Genomic DNA, 23078 nt, shown 5'->3' with positions numbered 1-23078 from the left:
ATTTCGATGGTACTGAAAAGACATAAGTGATTCAGTAGGTTGATTCTCTCCATAAGAAGCTGTTAGGGAGGTAATATTGTTGGAAAGAAAATAAGACTCCTATAACAAGGAGGTTAGAAGTGTTTTAAGAGCTACATCCTGGAGAAGACAAACTGTTTTTGAAGTCCCACAAACAGGCAAAACAAGATGTAGCGTTTCAAAAGATCTGCTTGTATAGGCATCTACTCTTCAAGTGATCTAAGATATTCTATAATGGGAGCACACAAACAGAAAACAGAATTTTCTTAAAGGGCATCTGACAAATAACACTGACTTCGTATGGTGATATGGTGTGTACAGGCACACCAACCATACAGAAGTGAAGATGACTAATCTACAGCGATAACACCAGGCACCAAATCATGAGTAACCATGACAACATAAGTAGGTGGAGGGAAATACAAACACTGACCAGGCGGCTAGGTGACACTAGTCCTTAAAGGTAAGGACCCTGGGGTGGGAAAAAGACTTGATTTGTGGAGGAATCTGGCCAAGAACAAAACCAACTGTCCATGCAGAGGTGGCTCGGCGCTGCCACTAATCCTCTCCAGGGGTCGGCTTGCAGGTGTCACAGGCGCCTCTGTAGGAGACTGGACGCCTATAATATCAAGAAGGGAGTTACCTGGTGCAGGGCTGTCAAGCCGTCCACGTTGACCGTGTTGATGTCGGCGCCCCTCGCCAGGAGCTTTCTCACCTCGTCAGTGTCACCACTAGAGCAGGCGGCCAGGAAGACAGCACCGTCCTCGAAGCGGACCCTGGGGCTCCCGCGACGAGTCTGCGGCTGCCTCCCGGCGCCGCGCCGCTCCGCGGGCTCCTGCTCTGTCAGCGAGCCCCGCCAGCGCCGAAGCTGCTCAGCCCGCCGCATTCGCGCCGACTCTGCCCGCTTACCGCCCAGATGCTCCAGCTCCGCCATTGCTCCGGCCTCAGCAACTGCTGCTGAAACTACCACCACTAGATTGCTGTCGCTGCTCCTGTTGTCGCTGCCGCCTCCCTCACAGCGCTTCAGCCGGGCGCAGAAGACGGAAACCCCTGCACCGCCATCTTTACTCCTCCCGCCACAAGCGCTGCCCGCACTCTCCCTGACTTCAACACGCAGGCGCTGCCCGGGCCTTGGGTCATCACGGGACGTGTAGTAAGCGACCTGCCCTAAGGGCGCTCAGTGACCTTAAGGGAACTACAAATCCCTGGATGCCTCAGCAAAAAGACGACCCAGGTTGTTCGATACGTCGCCGCGGGACACAACGAAGTCACCTTTGCCCTAAAGCTGGAATCGACTCTCAGACCGGAGTCAGCCTCTTCCGCTGGGCATTTTGGGAGTCGTAGTTTATTCTTGTGTGTACTAATAGTAGCTCCCTAATTATCACATCATTCCTTTGAAGTGGAAAAGAAGCAGTAATTATCCTTGTTTTCTTGTGAGAAAAACAGACATAAAGTACCCGAAAGATTCTTGTATCTGAATTCTTGTATCAGTTCTAAATCTAGTGTAAATAAATCCAGAATGTAATGATTATAGTAAATGTGCGTGGAGGAGAAGGGGAGGAAGGAACATACACATATACACAGTATTACATACAAAACTTAAATACTCTCATTGTGACTCTTATTCTAGGCCCAGAAAAGAGCTTGTAAATGATGTATCCAGGTATAGTGAAAGGAGCATAAGCTTTAATGCAAACAACTTTGAATTCACATTTCTGTGGACAAGTTACTTGACTTTTCTGAGCTTATTTCCTTATGTGTAAAATGGGAATGATAATACCTAACAGGGAAGTCATATGGATCAAATAAGACAATATATGCAAGGATGCATGATACCAAGCCTGACACAAATCAGCTCACAAAAAATATTAATTTACCTTCTTTATCCCTCCTCTTCCTGTACTCTATCCATGGATCTTAAATTCTCAGGAGACAAAATGAATGTCTTGTCGGTCATGACATCATTTTCAAAGCTACAGAAAGGTGCTGTGGAGAATACTAAACTCCTAAGGCACCAGGTAGGACATTTTCATATTCACAATGAACTTAATTATAAAACCTGTATCTGTCCCAATGATTTAAAACTAACAAAACACCAGGGCCTTAGATCTGGACAAAATAGAATTCAATGTTTTATCCATGATGAAAGAAAACCTATACAGGGAAGCGGACTTGGCCCAGTGGTTAGGCCGTCCATCTACAACATGGGAGGTCCACGGTTCAAACCCCGGGCCTCCTTGACCTGTGTGGAGCTGGCCCATGCGCAGTGCTGATGTGCACAAGGAGTCCCCTGTCACACAGGGGTGTCCCCCGCATAGGGGAGCCCCACGCGCAAAGAGTGCGCCCCATAAGGAGAGCCGCCCAGCGCAAATGAAAGTGCAGCTTGCCCAGGAATGGTGCCGCACACACGGAGAGCTGACACAGCAAGATGACGCAACAAAAATAAACACAGATTCCGGTGCCACTGACAACAATAGAAGCAGACAAAAAAGAACAACACGCAACAAATGGACACAGAGAACAGACAACTGGGGCGGGGATGGGGTGCGGAAGGGGAGAGAAATAAAAATAAAATAAATCTTTAAAAAAAAAAGAAAACCTATACAATTATTGGTTTCTTTAATTGTTTTCTGTATGTTCAACATCCTTCATTTAAAAATTATTGTAAAAATGATTAGGGCATTGTAAAGGAAAATTGGAGGCCTAGACACTTCCCTGGCTATTATATCATGCAATCATTTGCCTATGCCTCATACACTGAGGAAATAAATGAATCCTTGAATTGAGAACCTCAAATGAAAAGTGATATATGAAGGCAATATACCATTGTTTAATAATACTGTTGTCTACCCACAATATGGTTTAGTTGGGTGTTCTTAAATGCTGTATAAATACTGATTAAGTCTCACAACATCTTTATGAACTGTAAATAACAATGTGCATAAAAATAAAAAAGGGGCAATAATATATGTATATACTTTATATAGCCTTGTTCTCCTTACTGCATTCATTGGCAGTTACCATACAACTGTTCATCCACATCATTTATTTCAACTAAACATTCTTTATGAGATTTACTTTGTAACTTGGCAACATGGTACCTTTTCTTATTCCAACTCAGCCTCTTGCTGATAATTAAAAGTGTCCACAGACTTGGAGTTGTCCTGGGTGGTGCTGCGGGGACAGTTACCAGACATTGTACGTCCTCCGATGGCCTACTGGGTGGACTGTGGGAGAATGTGGGCTATGGTGTGGACCATTGACAATGAGGTGCAGCAGTGCTCGGAGATGTAGTCACCAAGTACAATGAATGCCTCATGATGACGGAGGAGGTTGTTGTTATAGGGTGAGGGGGGTGGGGGGCATATTTTTTACATTAAAAAAATAAAGACAAAAAAAAGAGAAAAAAATTAATTAAAAAATAATAATAATGAAAGTGCCCACAAGTTCTCAAATAGAACTCTCTCCAAAGGACAGAAGAAACATTGACCATTAAATTGGAAAGAAAAGAATACCCAAACAGAAATCTAATCCTTTTCAAGAAACTATTATTAACTAAATCGCCAATCTGGCAAGGAAACCAAGAAGTAAGAGGGGCAAGTTTGTAGCATTATACAAATTGCTAAAATCTTAGGGAGCACACCTGATAGTCCATGCACATCACTTAAATATTCCCTTCCTAGTACACAATAGCTGCTCATAAATTGTATGTATAATTGAATTGTAGAATTTATTAACATACTAGCCCTCTAAAAAGGATTTTTAAACTGAGGCAAATTTTCAGAGATCAATAATGTTGCATTTCCTTTAAGTGTATTCTTTTTGCATTCAGAACCAGGAAAGAAAAAAAACCCCACCTAGCTTGAGTTGTATAAATGGCTAAAATTAGCCAAGTACAGGTTAAATCCTTAATCTCCCAAGAAGTTTGGCTTAAATTTCAACATGAAGAATTTAATATCAATACTAGGAAGTTTCAGGAAGTACTTCCTAACTATACTGTTATATGTGCTATAAATTTATTTTCTAAGAATATAATACTCACTTTGGAGATTTTAAAGAAAAGTATAAATAGCTAATTTCCTTGGATAATTTAAGTGTATACATAGCTGGAGGGAGAGGAATAGACTGTAATAGCAGTGTATCTCCAGCTATTTGATTGCCAAAAGTAGTAACACTTATTAGTTAAACTGACTGTAGCAGTTTGATATGGTTATGAATTCCAAAAATAGATATTGGATTATGTTTGTAATCTGGTCTGTACCTGGGTGTTATTAAGTTATGATTAGGGCTTTGATTGGGCCACATCATTAGGGTGTTGAGTCCCCACCACTTGGTGGATGGGAACTCATAGATAAAAGGCATGGCAAAGGACAGAGATGAGGGTTTTTGATGTTGGAGTTTTATGCTAAAGTCTTAAGCTGGAGCCCAAGGAAGTAAGCACACAGAGGAAAGAGAAGCAAGCCCCAGGAAGAAAGGACCTGAGCCTAGGGAAGAACACAGAGGAATGGAGACAGCTCGTTAGACGCGGTAGAAATCCCAGGGAGATAGATGGAGTCGTTCACCTGATAGTCTACTGCTGACCTTGTGGAGAAAGGCAAAGTCTAGAGAGGCTCATAGTCTAAAGCTAAATTTGTGGAGAAAACAGAGGAGCTGAGCCGAGAGGAACTCAGGAAGCCTGAACCCTCACAGATGTCAGCAGCCATCTTGCTCCAACAGGTGGAAATAGATGTTGGTGAGGGAAGTAACTTATGCTTTATGTCCTGGTAACTGTAAGCTCCTACCCCAAATAAACACCCCTTATAAAAGCCAACAAATTTCTGGTATTTTTGCATCAGCACCCCTTTGGCTGACTAATATACTGGCTTAGTTTAAAATAAAAAGCACACAAAATGATGCTTCAAAAAATATATAAAACAGAAGTCATCTACCAATGACTTCAAAATTTTTTCAAAATTAAAATCCTATCAGTTACTTCCTGAAACATCTTTCCCAAACAAAGTTTTTCTGAGACTAAACTTATACAAGCAACCCATTAAAAACAAATATTGTAGTTTAAATTTCCTAAATAAATACTCTGTTCTAAAGGTGGGGGAAATTATACATGAGTAAATCTTAACAGGCTGTGTACAAATAGAATTTTGTAAAATTTTTAAATGTATAAATAAGCCAGCTATGATGCAATATTTTATAAAGTGAAGAAATTTTTATAAAATAATTTTTCACACTTTAAAAAATAAACTATAACATTAGAATACTACATTTTTTAAAAAGCAATGACACCTGTACAGTTCACAAAAATTTTTCAGTCTAGCATCTCTTCCCACTAATTAGCATACCTCCCTCTGGTGGACAAATGGAAACTAAACACTTAGCACTTAGGTTTCTTTTTTTTTTTTCCCCAACACGTTCAGTTTGGTCGCCAAAATTATAGGTATTTGCTTTTTTATTATATCATCTCTGCTTTCTCCCAGCCTCAATACAGTCCCTGCATTTTCTGAGAGCCATTTTAAACACCCATTTCTCAGAGAACCACCCGAGGAAGTAACCAATTTCAGTTCTAAAGTCAGAACTATAATGCAGGTACAATTACAGTTGAGATAGGAGAAAAAATAAAAATCAAAGAGATTAAAACAGAGAGTAACAGTAGTAAAATAAGAAGCAAGTCCAGATTTAAAACAGAAAACACTTCACTACAATGTGTAAATACTAACAATAAATGCAAAACCCTAGCAGATAACTGAAAATTAGACCAGTCGCAGAATTCCTTGTTTGTAATTCATTAACTGATTTAATTGGTCGTTTCTACAACTAATGAGAGGTATCCTAGGATAGAATCATGGGCAGAGTCCTAGTGAAAGTGTGGGTCTCTTGATGAGATAACATACCTGCTGCTACTTAACATAGAACTGGACTAAACGTAGAAATCACTGCAGAGGCCAAAATTATATTGGTTTACAAACTTAGGGATAGACTGATCAATACATCTTTACCACCACTGTTCCAAAGCCACACAATGAGCTGAAAACAGTGAGATGAAGTTTCCCCCCACCCATAGCATTTCCAAGGCTAGTAAAGTTCCAGCCATGTCTTTCAGATTCCAGTCAGGCCTGAGCCATCCCTGGGTTCTCATGGAGCAATCACTCTGAGAGAGGCAACTCTTAAAATTCAGGGCTGGCTTAGTTAAAAACTAGTACTTCCTTAGTCAGGAGGTACCATACATTTTGAGTCAGAGGAGGACTTAAAAGTCATCTACTCCAAATTTCCACCCAATATAAGGATCCCTTATGCACATGATTACCTAACTTCCATTTGAACACTTTCATTGATAGGGAATTCACTATCCCCCAAGGTTACCTGTTTGGTTTTGTTTAGGTTTTTTTTTTTTTTTAAGATTTATTTCTCCCCCTTCCCTCTCTTCCCACCCTGCTGATTTTGCTGTGTTGTCTTCTCATTTTATCTCCTTTAGGATTCAACCGGATTCAATCCTGGAGACCTATGGCCGATGGGGTTAACTGCCAGGGCAGATGGCCCCTCTTTGGAAATGGTGTTTATGTGTGATGAATCTGGACTCGGATGGGATCTCCCTTCATAAGACTTTCATGCTGATGTGCTGGAGGTGCGGTTGGTGTTGGGGTTTAGGATATATTTAGGGGATTTGGATCTCTGGACTGACAGTGTGATAGCCGGATCCTGGGCCTCAACGGACTCCAGCACCTACAGTCTGATTTATTGGACTTGCCACACTCAGCTAAGATGGAGGTGAGGAGGGACAACCACCACACCATGGAGCCTAGAGTGATTACGGCTGAAAATGGGAGGATTGCATCCAGCGTCCAGGTGGGGTCTGAGCCTCCTCTTGACATGGGGGTGCAATGGACACAACCAACCCAGTGTCCACATAGAGGAGGTGGCATTGGATTGGGAAAAGTGGACATAATGGACAAAGGGTGTGGGGAAGGGCAGGGGGAGATGGGAGGTGGAGGCGTCTTCGGGACATGGAGCTGCCCTGGATGGTGCTTCAGAGGTAATCACCGGACATTGTGGGTCCTCACAGGGCCTACATGATGGAATGGGGGAGAGTGTGGGCCATGATGTGAACCAATGTATATGAGGTGCAGAGGTGCCCAGAGATGTACTTACCGGATCCAGTGGATGTGTCATGATGATGGGAACGGGTGTTGTTGGGGGGGGGGAGAGGGGGGGTGGGGGGGTGGGGTTGAATGGGACCTCACATATATATTTTTAATGTAATATTATTACAAAGTCAATAAAAAATAAAAAAATTAAAAAAAAAAAAAAAAAAAAAAAATCCTGGAGACCTTTGATGGGGAGAGAGGTTCCCTGTCAATTGCGTCACCTAAGTTCCTGGTTTCTGCCTGGACTCTCCCCTTGTCTTTTTCTTGATGGGTCATCATGTTGCTGCGTGACTCACTTGCACAGAGCACTGGCTCACCATGTGGGCACTTGCGTGGGTACTTGCTCACCACATGGGCACTCATGTAGGCACTGGCTTGCTGTGCAGGCACACTTTCTCTTCTTTTTCACCAGGAGGTCCCAGGGATCAAACCCAGGTCCTCCCATATGGTAGGCAGAAGCTCTATTTCTTGAGCCACATCCGCTTCCCATGTTTTATTTTAATTGACAGAATGTTGTAGTGAGATAAATTTTGCATCCTTTTTACTTTCATCCATTAGTTTCATTTATTTCTTTTACAACACATTTTTTTAAACTTTATTTTTAAAGACGTTTTAGATTACAGAAAAGTCATCCATTAGTTTTAGATGTGTCCACTGAGGAAGTAAAATCTTCCATGTGAAAAATATTTAAAATAAAGACAGCTATCATGGATTTCTCTGTCCAGATTAAGTATTTCTGGTTCCTTTCATTGTTCCTCCTACATAGTCCTGTCTCCCCCTTTCCCAAGATACCTGCTTCAGGATACACTCTTAATTTGTTGGTGTCTCTCTTGAGGAGGCATAGTCCAAATGAAACTATTTTTACCCACTGTGTCAGTCTGCATTCCCTAATAGTCACTGAGGGTTGTTAGAAAAGGAAAAAGTAATGTGGGATGATATGAAAAAACCATCTCAAATGAAAAGAATCCACCTTACAGAATGCTCCCATGAGAACATTCATGGGAAGGGCGGTAGAGAATAAAGTTATCAAGCCGAAATCATTATTGTCCTGAGGTGCCCCCACTCCCTATGATTGGGGTGGGAAGGGGACCCCAAAGATTGTTGATTTTCTCTTTTGGGAAGCCCAAATTAGGCAATCAAATTTGAACTTTTGAACTAGGACAAACCCATTCTCATTTTAACAATCCAAAAGCGGCTTTCTTCACAGGGTTATTGTGAGGATCAGTGGTAATCATACCGCAGCCCTTTGAAAACTCTAAAATTATTTAAAAAATTTTTTAAAGATTTATTTATTCCCGGCCCCCCCCCCCCCCCCCGGGGTCTGTTCTCTGTGTCTATTTGCTGCGTCTTGTTTCTTTGTCCGCTTCTGTTGTCGTCAGCGGCACGGGAAGAGTGGGCAACGCCATTCTTGGGCTGCACTTTCTTTCACGCTGGGCGGCTCTCCTAACCAGGCACACTCCTTGTGCGTGGGGCTCCCCTACGCGGGGACACCCCTGCGTGGCAGGGCACTCCTTGCGCGCATCAGCACTGCGTATGGGCCAGCTCCACACGGGTCAAGGAGGTCCCGGGTTTGAACCTCGGACCTCCCATGTGGTAGACGGACACCCTAACCACTGGGCCAAGTCCGTTTCCCTCTAAAATGATTTAAATAGAAGGCATTATCACCATCACTGAGGTGAGAAGTGCCAGATAGTAGAAACGCTGAGAGCTCCCGGCCTCCCAGCACGACCCCGACTCATTCATCTTTGAATTCCCACAGCGTCTCCCTTAGGGCCAGGCGTCCATTAGATATTCAGAGTTCTTTCCCGTTCTGACAAACAGCCGACCTCGTAACCGAATTTGTCATCCGGTCACACCAGGTCGTGCTGCCAGGACAGAGCCGACGAGCGTCTTAGTTCTGAGCAGCCGGTTGTTCAGTGGTTGAGTGGCCTCGCCATGCGCGCTCGGATTTGAAGGCGGTGTGAGCGAAAGCCAGGCTCAAGCGCTGGCCAATAGGAGGCTGCGCTCCTCTCCCGCTGCGGGCCAATCGCAATGTTCGTGGGGCGGGGGGGCGGAGCGACGCCAACGGTCCGCGCTTTTGCAGCGCGGGTACTTAGGTGGTCTGCGCGTTCTTGTGCCGCGAGGTGAGTCCGCGCAGGTAAGAAGGGGAGTGTTCTGCTTCTCCGCTGAGAGAACGCACCCCTAAGGAGGTGACTGTGCGTCTTGGGGTCCTGTCTCTGCCTACCAGGGGAGCTTCCTCTCTTCTGAAAACAGAGCGTCTGAAAAGCCTTTATTGTCCCGAGACTGACGGTATTTTATGTAATCAGATTGTGGTCGGACCTCCCAGCTTCCCGCCAACAGCCTCCTGCCACAGCCGACGGAAGTTTGCCGCTGTGAAAAGGAATAACTGCCCCGTACTCGCTGCAGGGGTGTGCGCAGGCTGTTATTTTGCTGCCTTCAACCTCTTCTCCAAAACTCACGTTACGCCCATGAGTTCTTCAAACTTAGTACAGGGCTGAATATGGTTAGGCATTGTGGATATTTAAATTTTTTAAATTTTTTAAAAGACGAAATCCTTGCCATCAAGGAATTCCGTCTAATGTGGAGAAACTGTGAGATGAATTACAACGCACGATACAAATGTAGATGAGGAAGCACGGAAAGGGTGACGCTTGAAAGGAATAAAGGGCCAGAGAAGGGAAAGAAGCTGTAATTTAATTCTCCTATAGGTGTGACCGAAGTTGTAACAATGTGTACATACCTTTTGAGCACCGGGAATAGGTCAGTGTAATTGAAGTGTAAATTTGTGGGGATTAGAGACAGGATATGAGCCTGGAAATAAGGGATGTTTCTAGATTGTGAAGAATCTTTATGCCAGACAATGCGCAGTAATTGATGGCTTTTGAGGCAAGGAGTGGCAAGTACCAATATGTTACTGTGAGAAACTGCCTTGCTCATTCTCACCAATTCGAATCCCTTTACCATGCCTTTCTACACTGTGTTCTCGTATTGTACAAAGATACACTTTATACTTCCGGGTAGTTTTTTAATTGTAGTTGATTTCTGAATGCTTATTGAGAAAGCAGTAATGATCTGTATGCAAAACATGAGGCTAATTATTTAGTGAAGCAAATTGTTCCATGAAATAATGGTCTTGAGAGATGTGACTAAGGAACTTTGGGAGCTTTAAGAATAATTTATATGAAAGGCTGTTGTAGTGTAATTGATTCTATTTAATTTATTGGTTTACCTATGGTATTCTTAGTTCTGTTTAAATATTTCTGAAAGTGTGTTAATAGGGTGAGAGCAGCATGCCTGGAGATTAGGAAAAGGAGAACCAAATGACCAAAATTACTCTCTGCAACTGGATTCAGGAGTGTCTTGACTCAGCCAATACACAAATTTGTTCTCCTTTGTATGTATTTTTGTGGTTAGATAGATGATTATCATAAATTATAACCAACTAACTCTCTATGCCCACCTGATAATCTTCTGATTATATTTAGTTTTCCAAATAGAAATAAATTAGGGAGAGAATATGGAGAATTAAAGTGTTTAATGTAGTTTTATAAGTTAATAAAGTGGCCTTTTTGTTAACATTGAAACGTTTTCAAGTGAGTTTGATATAGATTAATACAGCTAAATCCCACTGAATCTAGATTTGCTGCCAAACTGAGTTCTTAAGTATAAACTTGAGAAACAGACCTGAAATGTAATGACCATGCCAAGACCCTGTGTCCCATGTGAAGCCTTGCTTGAAAAGGTAACCTTTTCTCGTAACATCCCCATTAGGTCTCTCTCTCACCACTTACTTGCAAAAACTTATTAAGCCAGGAACTCACATAAGCAAAGGAGAGAAAAAAATTAAAGAAAATAGGAGACTTGCCTTCAAAGATCTTTCCATATATTGGAAGAAAAACAAGTTATTAATTATATATATAATTTAAGAGGGTCTCTCGAGATCTTTTTGACTCTCCGAATTTATTACAGCATTTATTTTCCTTTGCAAAATGCTGTAAAATATTATTTGGAAATGGAAGTGACCTATTCAGATCCTTAATGATGCTATAATAAATGCAAGATTTGAAGTCATTTATATAGTTATCCAAATAATCCTTCCATTTTTACTAAAGTTTATTTCAAAGAAATAGTTGTTTATGAATAATTTTTGTTATAAGGTGAGTACCCAATGAAATAATTTCACGCATGAAATTTTCCTGTTTCTTCATAAAGTGTATGTGGTTTTATTTTCAGATCCAAGCATTAGAGAAACTCAAAGTTCAGTATATCCTAAACTTGGGTTTTCTGGATAAGAACCATCCTTTTCTTGAACGTTTCACTTGCTACATATTTCCATCTGAGTAGCACTTAATGATTAGCTCTTTACAATAATTTTTAAAATCAGCTTTATTGAGATATACTTAAGGTGCACAATTTGATAAGTTTTGACATATATATATATATACTTGTGAATCTATTACCAAAGTCAAGATACGGATGATAACCATCACTTCCTGCTAACCCCACTTCTCCATACAACTACATATCTGCATTATATCACATTTTCTAGAATTTTATATAAATGGAACCATGCAGTATATACTTTTTTTTTTGGTCTGCCTGCTTTCATTCAGAATGATTATTTTGAAATTCATCCATGTCATGTATATCAATAGTTAATTTCTTTTTAGTATTCTATTTCATAGATATGCCAGTTGATCCGTTCACCTGCTAATGGATATTTGTGTTCTTTGCAGTTTTTTTAATATCAACTTTATTAAGATATAATTCACATACCATACAATTCATCTATTTAAAGTGTACAATTCAGTGGTTTTCAGCATATTCAGAGTTGTACAACCATTTTCACTATTCATTTTCGTTACCCCAAAAGGATCCACACCCATTAGCAGTTACTCCTCATTCTCCCTTTCTCCAGCCCCTGACAACCACTTACCTGTTTTCTATCTCTATGAATTTACCTATTCTAGACATTCCATAAATAGAATCATATAATATGTGGCCTTTTGTGCCTTGCTTTTTTCACTTAGCATAATGTTTTCAAGGCTCATCCATGTTCTGGCATGTATCAGTACTTCATCCCTTTTTTATGGTTAATATTCCTTTGTATGGGTATACCAGATTTTGTTTCTCTACTCATCAACTGATGGACATTTGGGTTGTTTCCACTTTTGGGCTATCATGAACAATGCTGCTGTGAACACCCATGTAAGGGTTTTGTGTGGACATGTGTTTTCATTTTTCTTGGGTAAGCGTAGAATTTTCTGTATCATATGGTAACTGTTGAGGAACTTGCGGACTGTTTTCCAAAGCAACTGCATCATTTTATATTCCCACCAGCAGTAGATGAGGGTGCCAGTTTCTCCACATCCTCGTCAATACTTGGTATTATCTGTCTTTTTTATTATAGCCATCCTCGTGGTTGTGAAGTGGTATCTCATTGTGTGTTTTTTTGTTGTTCAATGTGTATTCAAGTCTTTTGCCCAGTTTTGTGTGTGTGTGTATGTGTGTTTTAGGAGGTACAAGGGATTGAACCCAGGACCTCGTACATGGGAAGCAGGCGCTTTACCACTGAGCTATATTCACTCCCCAGAGAGAGTTGGTTTTTCCATTTATTTTGTTTTTAGGAGGTACCAGGCTTGAACTCGGGACCTCATACAGGAAGCAGGCACTAAACCACTTGATTGAGCTACATCCCCTCCCTTCTCATTGTGGTTTTGATTTGCATTTCCCTAATGAACAATGATGTTGGTCATCTTTTCATGTGATTATAGGCCATTTGTGTATCTTCTTTGGAGAAGTGTCTAGTCAGATATTTTGCCAATTTTCTAATTAAGTTGTTTGTCTTTTATTATTGAATTTTTAAAATACATTCTAGGTACAAACAAGTCCCTTATTGGGTACATGGTTTGCATATATCTTTACTAATTCTGAGTTGTTGTCTTATCACTTTCACCGTGGTGTCCTTTGAAGTACAAAAGTATAATTTTGATGAAATCCAATTTATTTTTTCTGTCACTTGTGTTCTTGGTGTTGTGTCTGAGAACGTATTGCCTAACCAAAGATCACAAAGGTTTACTCTTAGGTTTTCTTATTATTCCATTTGTGTCTCCTTAATTTTTGCCAGATACATATTTCTAAGTCAATAATTTTTCCTTTCACAACAAGTTTTTTCTTTTTTTTCTTTGTTCTTTGGAACAAAGATGTTGTTCCACTGTCTTCTTACATACATTGCTTCTGAGAAGTCTGTTCTCTTTTTATCTTTTTCTTCTATGTGTAATATGTCTTTTTTTCTCTGTTTATTTGTAACTAAGTCTTGGCATGAGAGCTAAGGAAGAGGAGAAGTGAGTATGGTTTCTAGGTTTCTGGCTTTGACAGCTGAGTTATAAGTGCCACTCACTGAGATGAAGAACAAAGGAAAAGGAGTAGGCCTTTGAGGAAAACCAGTGAGTTTGATTCCAATTATGTTTTGTTTTTTTAGTTTGCTGGGGGAAATCTAGGTGAAGATGAACAGTAGGCAACTGAAAAAAGAAGAGAAAATCAGACTAGGAATCTGGTCTAGAGAAAACATGTGGGAGCCTTCACTCTTAATGTGATATTGAAACTCTCAGAGTAACTGGAGCTACATAGTAAGAAAGTATAGAATGAGAACAAGACTAATGGCAATACCTTAGAAAAAAACAGGATTTATGGAGGGGGCAAAGAAAGAGAAATTTGTGAATGAGGGATTAGATGGGTGGGAAAAACAGGAGAAAGCAGTGTTCCTAGAGGCAAAGGAAGGGGATTTTTAAGAAGTGGATACATGAGCAATAGATACTGCAGAAGTAAGGTATAGATTAAAAGGAGTACATTAAATTTAGCAAGAGAAAGATAATTAGTGCTCCTTGACAGAGCAGTTTCATCAGAATGATGGGTAGAACAAATTATAGTAGACTGATAGTAACATGAGACATGAAATAGAAACCATTAGTTTAGATAATCCAAAATTCTTGGCCATGAAGAGAATGAAAGAGGAAAACCTCCACACTATTTCTGGTAATATGATGGACTAGTTTCCCCTATTGAACCTTTGGAAAATAACAACAACAAAATGTTCTTTTAAAAAATTAAACAATATGTTGTAAATGAATCTACACACACAGGCAAATAAAAACAAAATACTCAGGCAGAATTTCTACTAAAATCAGGTCCTCATAGAGGTAAGAGGAATATTAAAAATATTATTCTTTTGAGAGCATTTGCTGAGTACAATTCAGGTGAAATTTAACTTTTCATTGTCCTTTGGAGAGCAGGAAAAAACAACCCAGGGCCTTCCAGTGGCAGGGAGTTTAAAAAATATCTTCTCTCCTAAATTGGATCCCCAAAGTACTGTATGTTCACTGTAATAGTAAAGGTCTATCTCAGTCCTTGGCACTGGTTGGGGGAAAACAGCTTAGGGCTCTCCCCTGAGTATTTGTAATCATTGGCTGACTTACACAGGTTTCCAATCTAATTCATTCTCCCTGGGCAGTCTATATAATCTCAAGAAATTTTAGTTTAAGATGATCTTGGGCTCATGGTGTCTCAAGCCTTCTGTCAGCAGCAAGTGCAGTTTTTTTCTGAAAGAACCCATCTTCAACACAAATCTCAGAGAGTTATCCCAGATATAATTCCATGAGTACTAAATTAAAAAATTACAAAATTGAGTGAGAGTCAGCTAAAAAACTTGTAGAAACAGACTTGAAAAATCATAATATATTTGAATTATCAAACACAAGATAGAAATAATTTCATTTAGTTTATTTAAGGAAATAAAAGAAGGTATTGAAACTTCTTCTGAAAGCAAGAAAAATGATAATATAGATTTTAAAAGCAAGTAGAAACGGAATATCTCAAAAATTTAATAATTAAAATTAAACTATGGATGGATTTAAGGACAGGTTAGACATGGCTCAAATGAAAAAAGATCTGGAGTAGTGATACTAATATTGGACAAAATAGATTTTAAATGCAAAACTGTTATAAGAAATTAAGGAAGGTCATTATATAGTAATAAAAGGAGTGATTCACCTAGAAGAACTAAATATAATGAATACCTAACCTGGGTGCCTCAAGACACATGAGGCACACACTGGAAAACTGAAGGAAGAAATAGACATCTCTATAATAATAGTTGGAGACTTCAGTACACCACTATACAGTATACAGCATTGTATACAACATCTGGACAGAGGATAAATAAGGAAACAGAGCTTGAATAATATGATAAACGAACTAGACCTAAAAGACATTTATATAGCATTATACCTCAAAATAGCAGGATAAACATTTTTTTCAAGTGCTCATGGATCTTTCCCCAGGATAGACCAGATGTTAGGTCATAAGACAGGTCTCAATAAATTTAAAAAGATTGAAATTAAACAAAACACTTTCTCTGATCATGATGGAATGAAGCTGGAAATCAATAACAGATGGAAAAAGGGAAAATTCACAAATATATGGAGATTAAACAGCACACTTAATTCGTGGGTCAAAGAAGAAATTGCAAGAGAAATCAGTAAATGTCTTGAGACAAATGAAAATGAGAACACAATATATCAAAACCTGTGGAATACAGTAAAGGCAGTGCTGAGAGGGAGATTTATAACTCTCAGTGTTTACATTAAAATAGAAGAAAGAACTAAAATTAAAGACCTAACTGCACAACAGGAGGAACTAGAAAAAGAACAGCAAATTAATCCCAAAACAAGCTGAAGGAAAGAAATAAAGAATAAGGAAATAAAGAAGAACAGAGCAGAAATAAATGAAATTGAGAACAACAACAAAAAAACCACAACAGAATCAACAAAACCAAAAGTTAATTCTTCAAGATCAACAAAATCAACAACCCCTTAGCTAGACTGTCAATGAAAGAAAGAGAAGATGTAATAAATAAAATCAGAAATGAAAGGGGGGACATTACCACTGACTCCACAAAAATAAAAGAGATCATAAGAGGATGCTATGAACAACTACGCCAACAAACTAGACAACATAGATGAAATGGACAAATTCCTAGAAACACAAACAACCTATACTGACCCTAGAAGATATCGAAAATCTCAACAAACCTATCACAAGTAAAGAGATTGAAACAGTTATCATAAACCTCCCAAAGATGAAAAACCCGGGACCACATGGCTTCACAGGTGAATTCTACCAATCATTCAAAGACGATACATTACCAATCTTGCTCAGGCTCTTAAAAAAAAAAATGAACAGGAAGGAACACTACTAAATTCATTCTATGATCCAGCATAGCCCTAATACCAAAAACAGATTTTAAAAACTATGAAAAAAGAAAATTACAGACCATTTTTCTAATGAATATAGACACAAAAATCCTCAACAAAATACTTGCAAACCAAGTTAAAAAATGCATTAAAAGAATTATACACCAAGATCAAATGGGTTTTATCCCAGGTATGCAAGTGTGTTCAACACAAGAAAAACAATTAGTGTAATAAACCACATTAATAAATTGAAGAAAAATCACATGATGCTCTCAATTGAGCAGAAAAGGCATTTGACAAAATACAGCATCCTTTCTTAATAAAGACACTCCAAAATATAGGAATAGAAGGAAACTTTCTCAAAATGATAAAGTACAAATATGAAAAATCCACAGCTACCATTGTACTCAATGGTGAAAGACTGAAAACTTTTCTACTGAGATTGGAAACAAGACATGATGCCCACTGTCACCATAGTTATTGAATAATGTGCTAGAAGTTCTAGCTAGAACAGTTAGGCAAGGTAAAGAAATAAAAGTCACCCAAATAAAGAGGTAAAACGGTAGCTGTTTGCTGATGATTAGATTTTATATCTAGAAAATCCTGAAAAATCAATAGCAAAGCTATTAGAACTAATAGATGGGTTCAGCAAAGTGGCAGGACACAAGATTAATCAGTAACAGAAAAATTAGTAACGTTTCTATATATTACTGATGAGCAGTCTGAGGAGGGAGTCAGAAAAAATTCCATTTATAATAATGATCAAAAGAATCAAGTATTTGGAATAAACTTAGCTAAGGACATAAAGGACTTGTATTCAGAAAACTACAAAACATTTTTAAAAGTAACCAAAGAAGACCTAAATAAATGGAAAGAATGACATTTGTGTTCATGGATTAAAAGACTAAATAATGCTAAGATATCAATTCTACCCAGACTGATTTACAAATTCAATGCAATCCTAATAAAATCCTGACAGCCTTTTTTACAGAAATAGAAAAGCCAATTATCAAATTTATTTTGAAGGGTAAGGAGACCAGAATATCCCAAAAATGTCTTTTGAAAGAAGGAAGTTGGAGGACTCTAAAGCATGTTATTTAGCTACAGTGGTAAATCAGCATGGTACTGTCATAAAGATAGACATTGACCAGTGCAACTGAATCAAGACTCAAACCCTCACATCTGTAGTCGAGCGATTTTTGACAAATTGTCAAGCCCACCCAGCTGAGCCAGAACAGTAATTTTAACAAGTGGTGCTAGGAGAACTGGATATGTATATCCAAAAGACAGAAAGAGGACCCTTATTTCACATCTTATCAAAAAGTAACTCAAAATAGATCAGAGACCTAAATATAAAAGCTACAACTATAAAACTTATAGAAGAAAAGGTAGGGAAAATTTTTCAAGATTTTGTGGTAAGTGGTAATTTCTTAAACTTTACACCCAAAGCACAAACAATGAAAGAAAAAATAGATAAATGGGACCTCCTAAAAATTAAAACACTTTTGTTCTTCAAAAGACTTTGTCAAGAAAGTAAAAAGGCAGTCAACTCAATGGGAGAAAATACTTGGAAACCACATATCCAACAAAGGTTTGATTTCCATGTTATATAAAGAGATCATACAACTCAACAATGAAAAAACAAGCACCACAATTTTTAAATGGGCAAAAGACTTAAATAGGCATTTCTCCAAAGAGGAAATACAGATGGCCCAACACAATGTGAAAAAATGTTCAGCATCACTAGCTGCTAGGGAAATGCAGATCAAAACTACACACCTTAGAGAATGGCCATCATCGAAACAACAGAAAACTACAAGTGCTGTAGAGGATGCGGAGAATTAGGGACACTCCTTCACTGTTGGTGGGAATGAAGAGTAGTGAAGCCTTTCTGGAAGATAGTTTGGTAGTACCTCAAGAAGCTGAATATAGAACTCCTATATAAGCCAGCAATCCCATTAACTAGGAATATATTCAGAAGAACTAAAAGCAAGGACACAAACTGACATTTGCACACCGATGATCATAGTAGCATTATTCACAATTGCTAAAATATGGAAACAGCCCAAATGTCTATCAACTGATGTATGGCTAAACAAAATGTGGCATATATACATATAATGGAATACTATTCAGCTGTAAGAAGGAATGAAATCAGGATACATGTAACAATATGGATGAACCTTGAGGATATCATGTTGAGTGAAATAAGCCAGGCTCAAAAGGTCAAATATTGTATGGTCTCACTAATGTGAACTAAATGCGATGAGTAAACTCACAGAGATAAACTCTAGAGTATAGGTTCCAGGAAATAAGAAATAGAATGTGAGTTGAAATGGGAGATAATGCTCAAAGTATGTAGAATTTTTAATAAGGTTTGCTGTAAAAGTTGGAAGTGAATAGAGTTGATGGTAACACATTAGAGTAAGTTTAACACTACGGATTTATAAATGAGATTGTGGTTGAAAGGAGTAGCCTGTGGACATAAATGTCATTTGAAAGGAAACTGGAGAATAGGGCATGTATAACAATGATTTCGGTGGTGGATGAAGACCACAGATAATACTATAAAGAATGTTCTTTTACAAAGTGCTAGGAATATGGTAATACACAGGAAAGTTACAACTAATGTAACTTATGGACAATAGCAGTAATATTGTAATATTTTTACAGCAATGGCAAGATATATCAATTCTAAGGGACAACTATAGGGAGTAGAAAGGAGTTGAGATTTTTCCTCTGGAGTAATGAAAATGTTCTAAAATTGACTGAGATGATAACAGCACAACTCTGATGAAAATGAGAGCCACTGAGTGTTTACTTTGAATGGATTGTACAAATCATAGGGCTGTATAACACAGGGAATCCAGTGGTGGAAGATGGACGGTGGTTGGTTACCAGGACAAATATGAGAACATTCTCTCATGGACTATAATGATGTGTAATAGTAATACAGAGTATTAATAATACGGTGGGTTGGGGGAAAAATGCACCAAATGTGACCTGTGGGCTATAGTTAGTACCTTTTTTCATAGTTTTAAGCGATAGTTAGTACCTTTTTTCATAGTTTTAAAATATTTTATTTTATTTTATTATTTTTTTTCTAACTTTTTTTGTCTTTATTTTTTTAATATTACATTAAAAATATATGAGGTCCCCATATACCCCCCACCCCTCTCACCCCACTCCTCCCCCCACAGCAACAATCTCGTCCATCATCATGAGATATTCATAGAATTTGGTGAATACATCTCTGAGCACCACTGCACCTCGTGGTCAGTGATCCACATCATAGCCCACACTCTCCCACGTTCCACCCAGTGGGCCGTGGGAGGACATCCAATGTCTGGTAGCTGTCCCTGCAGCATCACCCAGGACAACTCTAAGTCCTGAAAACGCCTCCACATCTCATCTCTTCCTCCCATTCCCCACACCCAGTAGCCACCATGGCCACTTTCTCCACACCAATGCCACATTTTGTTTGATTACTAATCATTATAGTTCATGAATAGAATATCAGTAAGTCCACTCTAATCCATATTCTATTCCTCCATCCTGTGGACCTTGGAATGGTTGTGTCCACTCCACATCTATGTCAAGAGGGGGCTTAGAGTCCACATGGATACTGGATGCAATCCTCCTGCTTACAGTTGTAAGCATTCTTGCCTCCATGGTATGGTGGTTGACCTTCTTCAACTCCATGTTAGCTGAGGGGGTAAGTCCAATAAATCAGAGTGTAGGAGCTGAAGATTGTTGAGCCTCAGGGCCTGGCTATCATATGGTCAGTCCAGAGATTCAGATCCCCTGGGTATATATTAAACCCCAGCACCAACTACAGTTCTGGTAAAAGTAACAGGAGAGGCTTGTGAAGAAAGATCACATCTGAGTCCAGCTCCATCACACAGAAACACAAACTCCAAAGAAGGGCCAACTGACATGGCACTGAACTCCATATGCCATGACCATAGAACCTGTGGGTCTCTGTAGCCCTCAGAAGAACCAATACTCGGGGTTGTATCTACTTTATCTATCTCTGGGACCCCTCTGATAACCTCCTGGCTCTTTTTGGAGACTCATAGCCATATAAACTCATTTGTCCTTTCCATTTCCCCCTTGATTCAGCTCAAAAAGCATTTTTAACTCCTGGTATTATATGTAGACTGAGATATTCTGCTGGTCCAAGTTGACCCTTTTATTCAAGGTCAGTTTCTAGTCACATCATCAGCTGGTACATGATAGTAATCCCTTGATGCCAGGGAGGCTCATCTCCAGGAGTCATGTCCCATGCTGGGGGGAAGGCAATGCATTTACATGCTGAGTTTGGCTTCGAGACTGGCCACATTTGAGCAACACGGAGGCTCTCAGGAGGTAACTCTTAGGCACCCTGCAGCTCTAGGCCTTGTTCTTATTTCAGGTGCACAGGCTCACAAGCATAGTCATTAGTATCAAGGGCTCATTGTTGGACCTTCATTCTATTTTGGTCTTTGCTCTTGCACTTGGGGGATTGTTGCTGTTCCTTTAGAGACTGTGATAGAGCTCCCCTGGCTAGGAACTCAGCACTCCCTCAGTTGTTGTTTTTAAACAAATATTTTACAGCAATGCAAGGTGTTGGTGGTGGGGTGATATATGGGGACCCTGTATGATGCTATGCATGTTTAAGTTCACAACTTTTACTATACACTTATTGTTTGTGTATGTTCATCTGTGAATGATATATTTCAATAAAATTTATTAAAAAAAAAAAAAAGATTAGACTACATAGAGGAGAAAATGAGAAGTTTTCATATGCCAATTAGAGTTCCAGGAGTGAAGGAGACTTGAACAGAGGCAGATTTGTAGATACAATGGGTGATTTTTTCCCAAAACTCTTCAATTCATGAAATCCAATGAATCTCAAGGACAGGTAAAAAGAATACATACCTAGACAATGACAGTAGAACTTCAAAACATCAGTGGTTTTTAAATAAAACCTCAAAGAACAAATAGACTGACAGCTGACTTCTTAATTGCAACACTGGAAACTATAAGAAAATGGAATATCTTCTATGTGCCAAAAGAAAATATAAGAACCAAAGCCAAATAAAAACATGTCACGCATACACAAACTGAGTTTGCCACCATCAGACCCTCACAAAAGTACTTCAAGTGGAAGGAAAGTGATCCTGAATGGAAGATTCGAGTTACAAGAAGGAAAGATGAACAAGAAAATTATGAATATGTAAGTAAATCTAAACAAACTCTGGCTATATAAAATAATTATTATCTCATTGGGTTTTAAAAAGATTTAGATTAAAACATAATAACAAATCAAAAGTGGGTGTGTGTGATCAGAGTTAAATCATTCTACAGTCCTTGTGTTGATTGGGGGGAGTATAAAAGGTTAGCTTTCAACTTCAATAAGTTATAAATACTGGTTAAAATCTATACGGTAATTTTTTAAAAAGATTTATTTTTAAAATTTATTTCTTCTCCCCCCTCACCCCATTGTTTACACTAGCTAGCTGCTCTCTATGTCTCTGTGGTAGGCAGGCACCCAACTGCTTGAGCCACATGTGCTTCCCAATTAATTTTTTTTAAGGAGGTACTGGGGATTGAACCCAGGACCTCTTATCTAGGAAACAGACTGTCAACCACTGAGCTATATCTGCTCCCCAGTTAGAGTTGGTTTTTTCATTTATTTGTTTTGTTTTTAGGAGGTACTGGGGATCGAACCCAGGACCTCATACATGGGAAGCAGGGCTCAACCACGTGACCTACATCAGCTCCCCTAGTAATTTTTAAAAATAACACAGGAAAGCAGATGTGGCTCAAACAATTGAACTCCTGCCTACCACATGGGAAGTCTGGGTTTGTTTCCCAGTGCCCCCTAAAGAAGACTAGCAAGATAGTCAGCTGGGCTGGTTCAGCGAACTGATGCAACAAGGTGATGCAACAAAAAACACATGGAGGAAAAACATAATGAGAGATACAACAAAGCAGGGAGTGGAGGTGGCAAGTGATTAGGTGCCTCCCTCCCACATGAAGTTTCCCAGGTTCAGTTCCTGGTGCCTTCTAAAAAAAAAAGATGACCAGCACACAACAAGCAGACACAACAAATGCAAACAACAAGGGGGTGAGGAGAAATAAATAAAATCTTTAAAAAAATAATACCACAAGCAAGGGTATAATTTCCAAACTAGTAAGGAAAGAAATGGAATGAGAATATAAATCAATCTAAAAGAGAAAAAGAAACATAGAAAAAGAGAAAATACAAATGAGATAGTAGGGATAAAGCTAAACCTGTCAGTAATTATTACTGTGCTAGACTAGATTATTTACAAAGATGGCTATAATTCCTTCCAACTCTGTCTGTATGCCCCTTTACAATGTGATTTTGCCATTGCTCCCATTTAGAAGTGGAATAGAGATGCAACATCCCAGCCTAGCCTCCTAGTCCAGTCTGCTGCCAATGGATGATCTTCCACATGACTGCAGCAACATGAATAATTTCACTTAAGACCAACAAAAGAATTGCTTGGCTGAGTCCAGCTCAAATTACTGACTCAGAATTATAAACAAATAAAAACAATGGTTGGTTTATGTCACTAAGTTTTAGGTGGTTTTGCAGCAGTAGATAACTGATGAATTGATAAATGTAAATGTGGGAAGTGGATTTGTTTCAACTGGTAGAGCA

The 23078-nt window shown here is 39.1% G+C and overlaps 2 protein-coding genes across 5 annotated transcripts in view; one reads left to right on the top strand and one right to left on the bottom strand.

Moving 5' to 3' along the window:
* The window catches only part of PPP1R12B (protein phosphatase 1 regulatory subunit 12B), a 252830-nt gene extending 251548 nt beyond the window's left edge, over window positions 1–1282 (bottom strand). For both annotated transcript variants that reach the window (XM_004481913.3, XM_004481915.3), the window contains exon 1: window positions 662–1282. In XM_004481913.3, the coding sequence (XP_004481970.1) occupies window positions 662–952 (291 nt within the window). In that variant the 5' untranslated portion in view covers window positions 953–1282. The remainder of the gene's footprint in view (window positions 1–661) is intronic.
* Window positions 1283–9201: 7919 nt separating this feature from the next.
* UBE2T (ubiquitin conjugating enzyme E2 T) overlaps window positions 9202–23078 on the top strand; it is a 30533-nt gene continuing 16656 nt past the window's right edge. The window contains exon 1 of one of the 3 annotated variants that reach the window (XM_012520995.3): window positions 9202–9277. The gene's annotated coding sequence lies outside the window, so the exon portion shown is untranslated. Of the gene's footprint in view, window positions 9292–20217; window positions 21624–23078 lie in introns of those variants that run through there. The other 2 variants (XM_012520994.3, XM_004481920.5) reach the window with 2 other exon arrangements.

This window comes from Dasypus novemcinctus, chromosome 13 (assembly GCF_030445035.2).
Source record: "Dasypus novemcinctus isolate mDasNov1 chromosome 13, mDasNov1.1.hap2, whole genome shotgun sequence".
NCBI lineage: Eukaryota > Metazoa > Chordata > Mammalia > Cingulata > Dasypodidae > Dasypus > Dasypus novemcinctus.
This window is presented reverse-complemented; position numbering and strand designations above follow the sequence as displayed.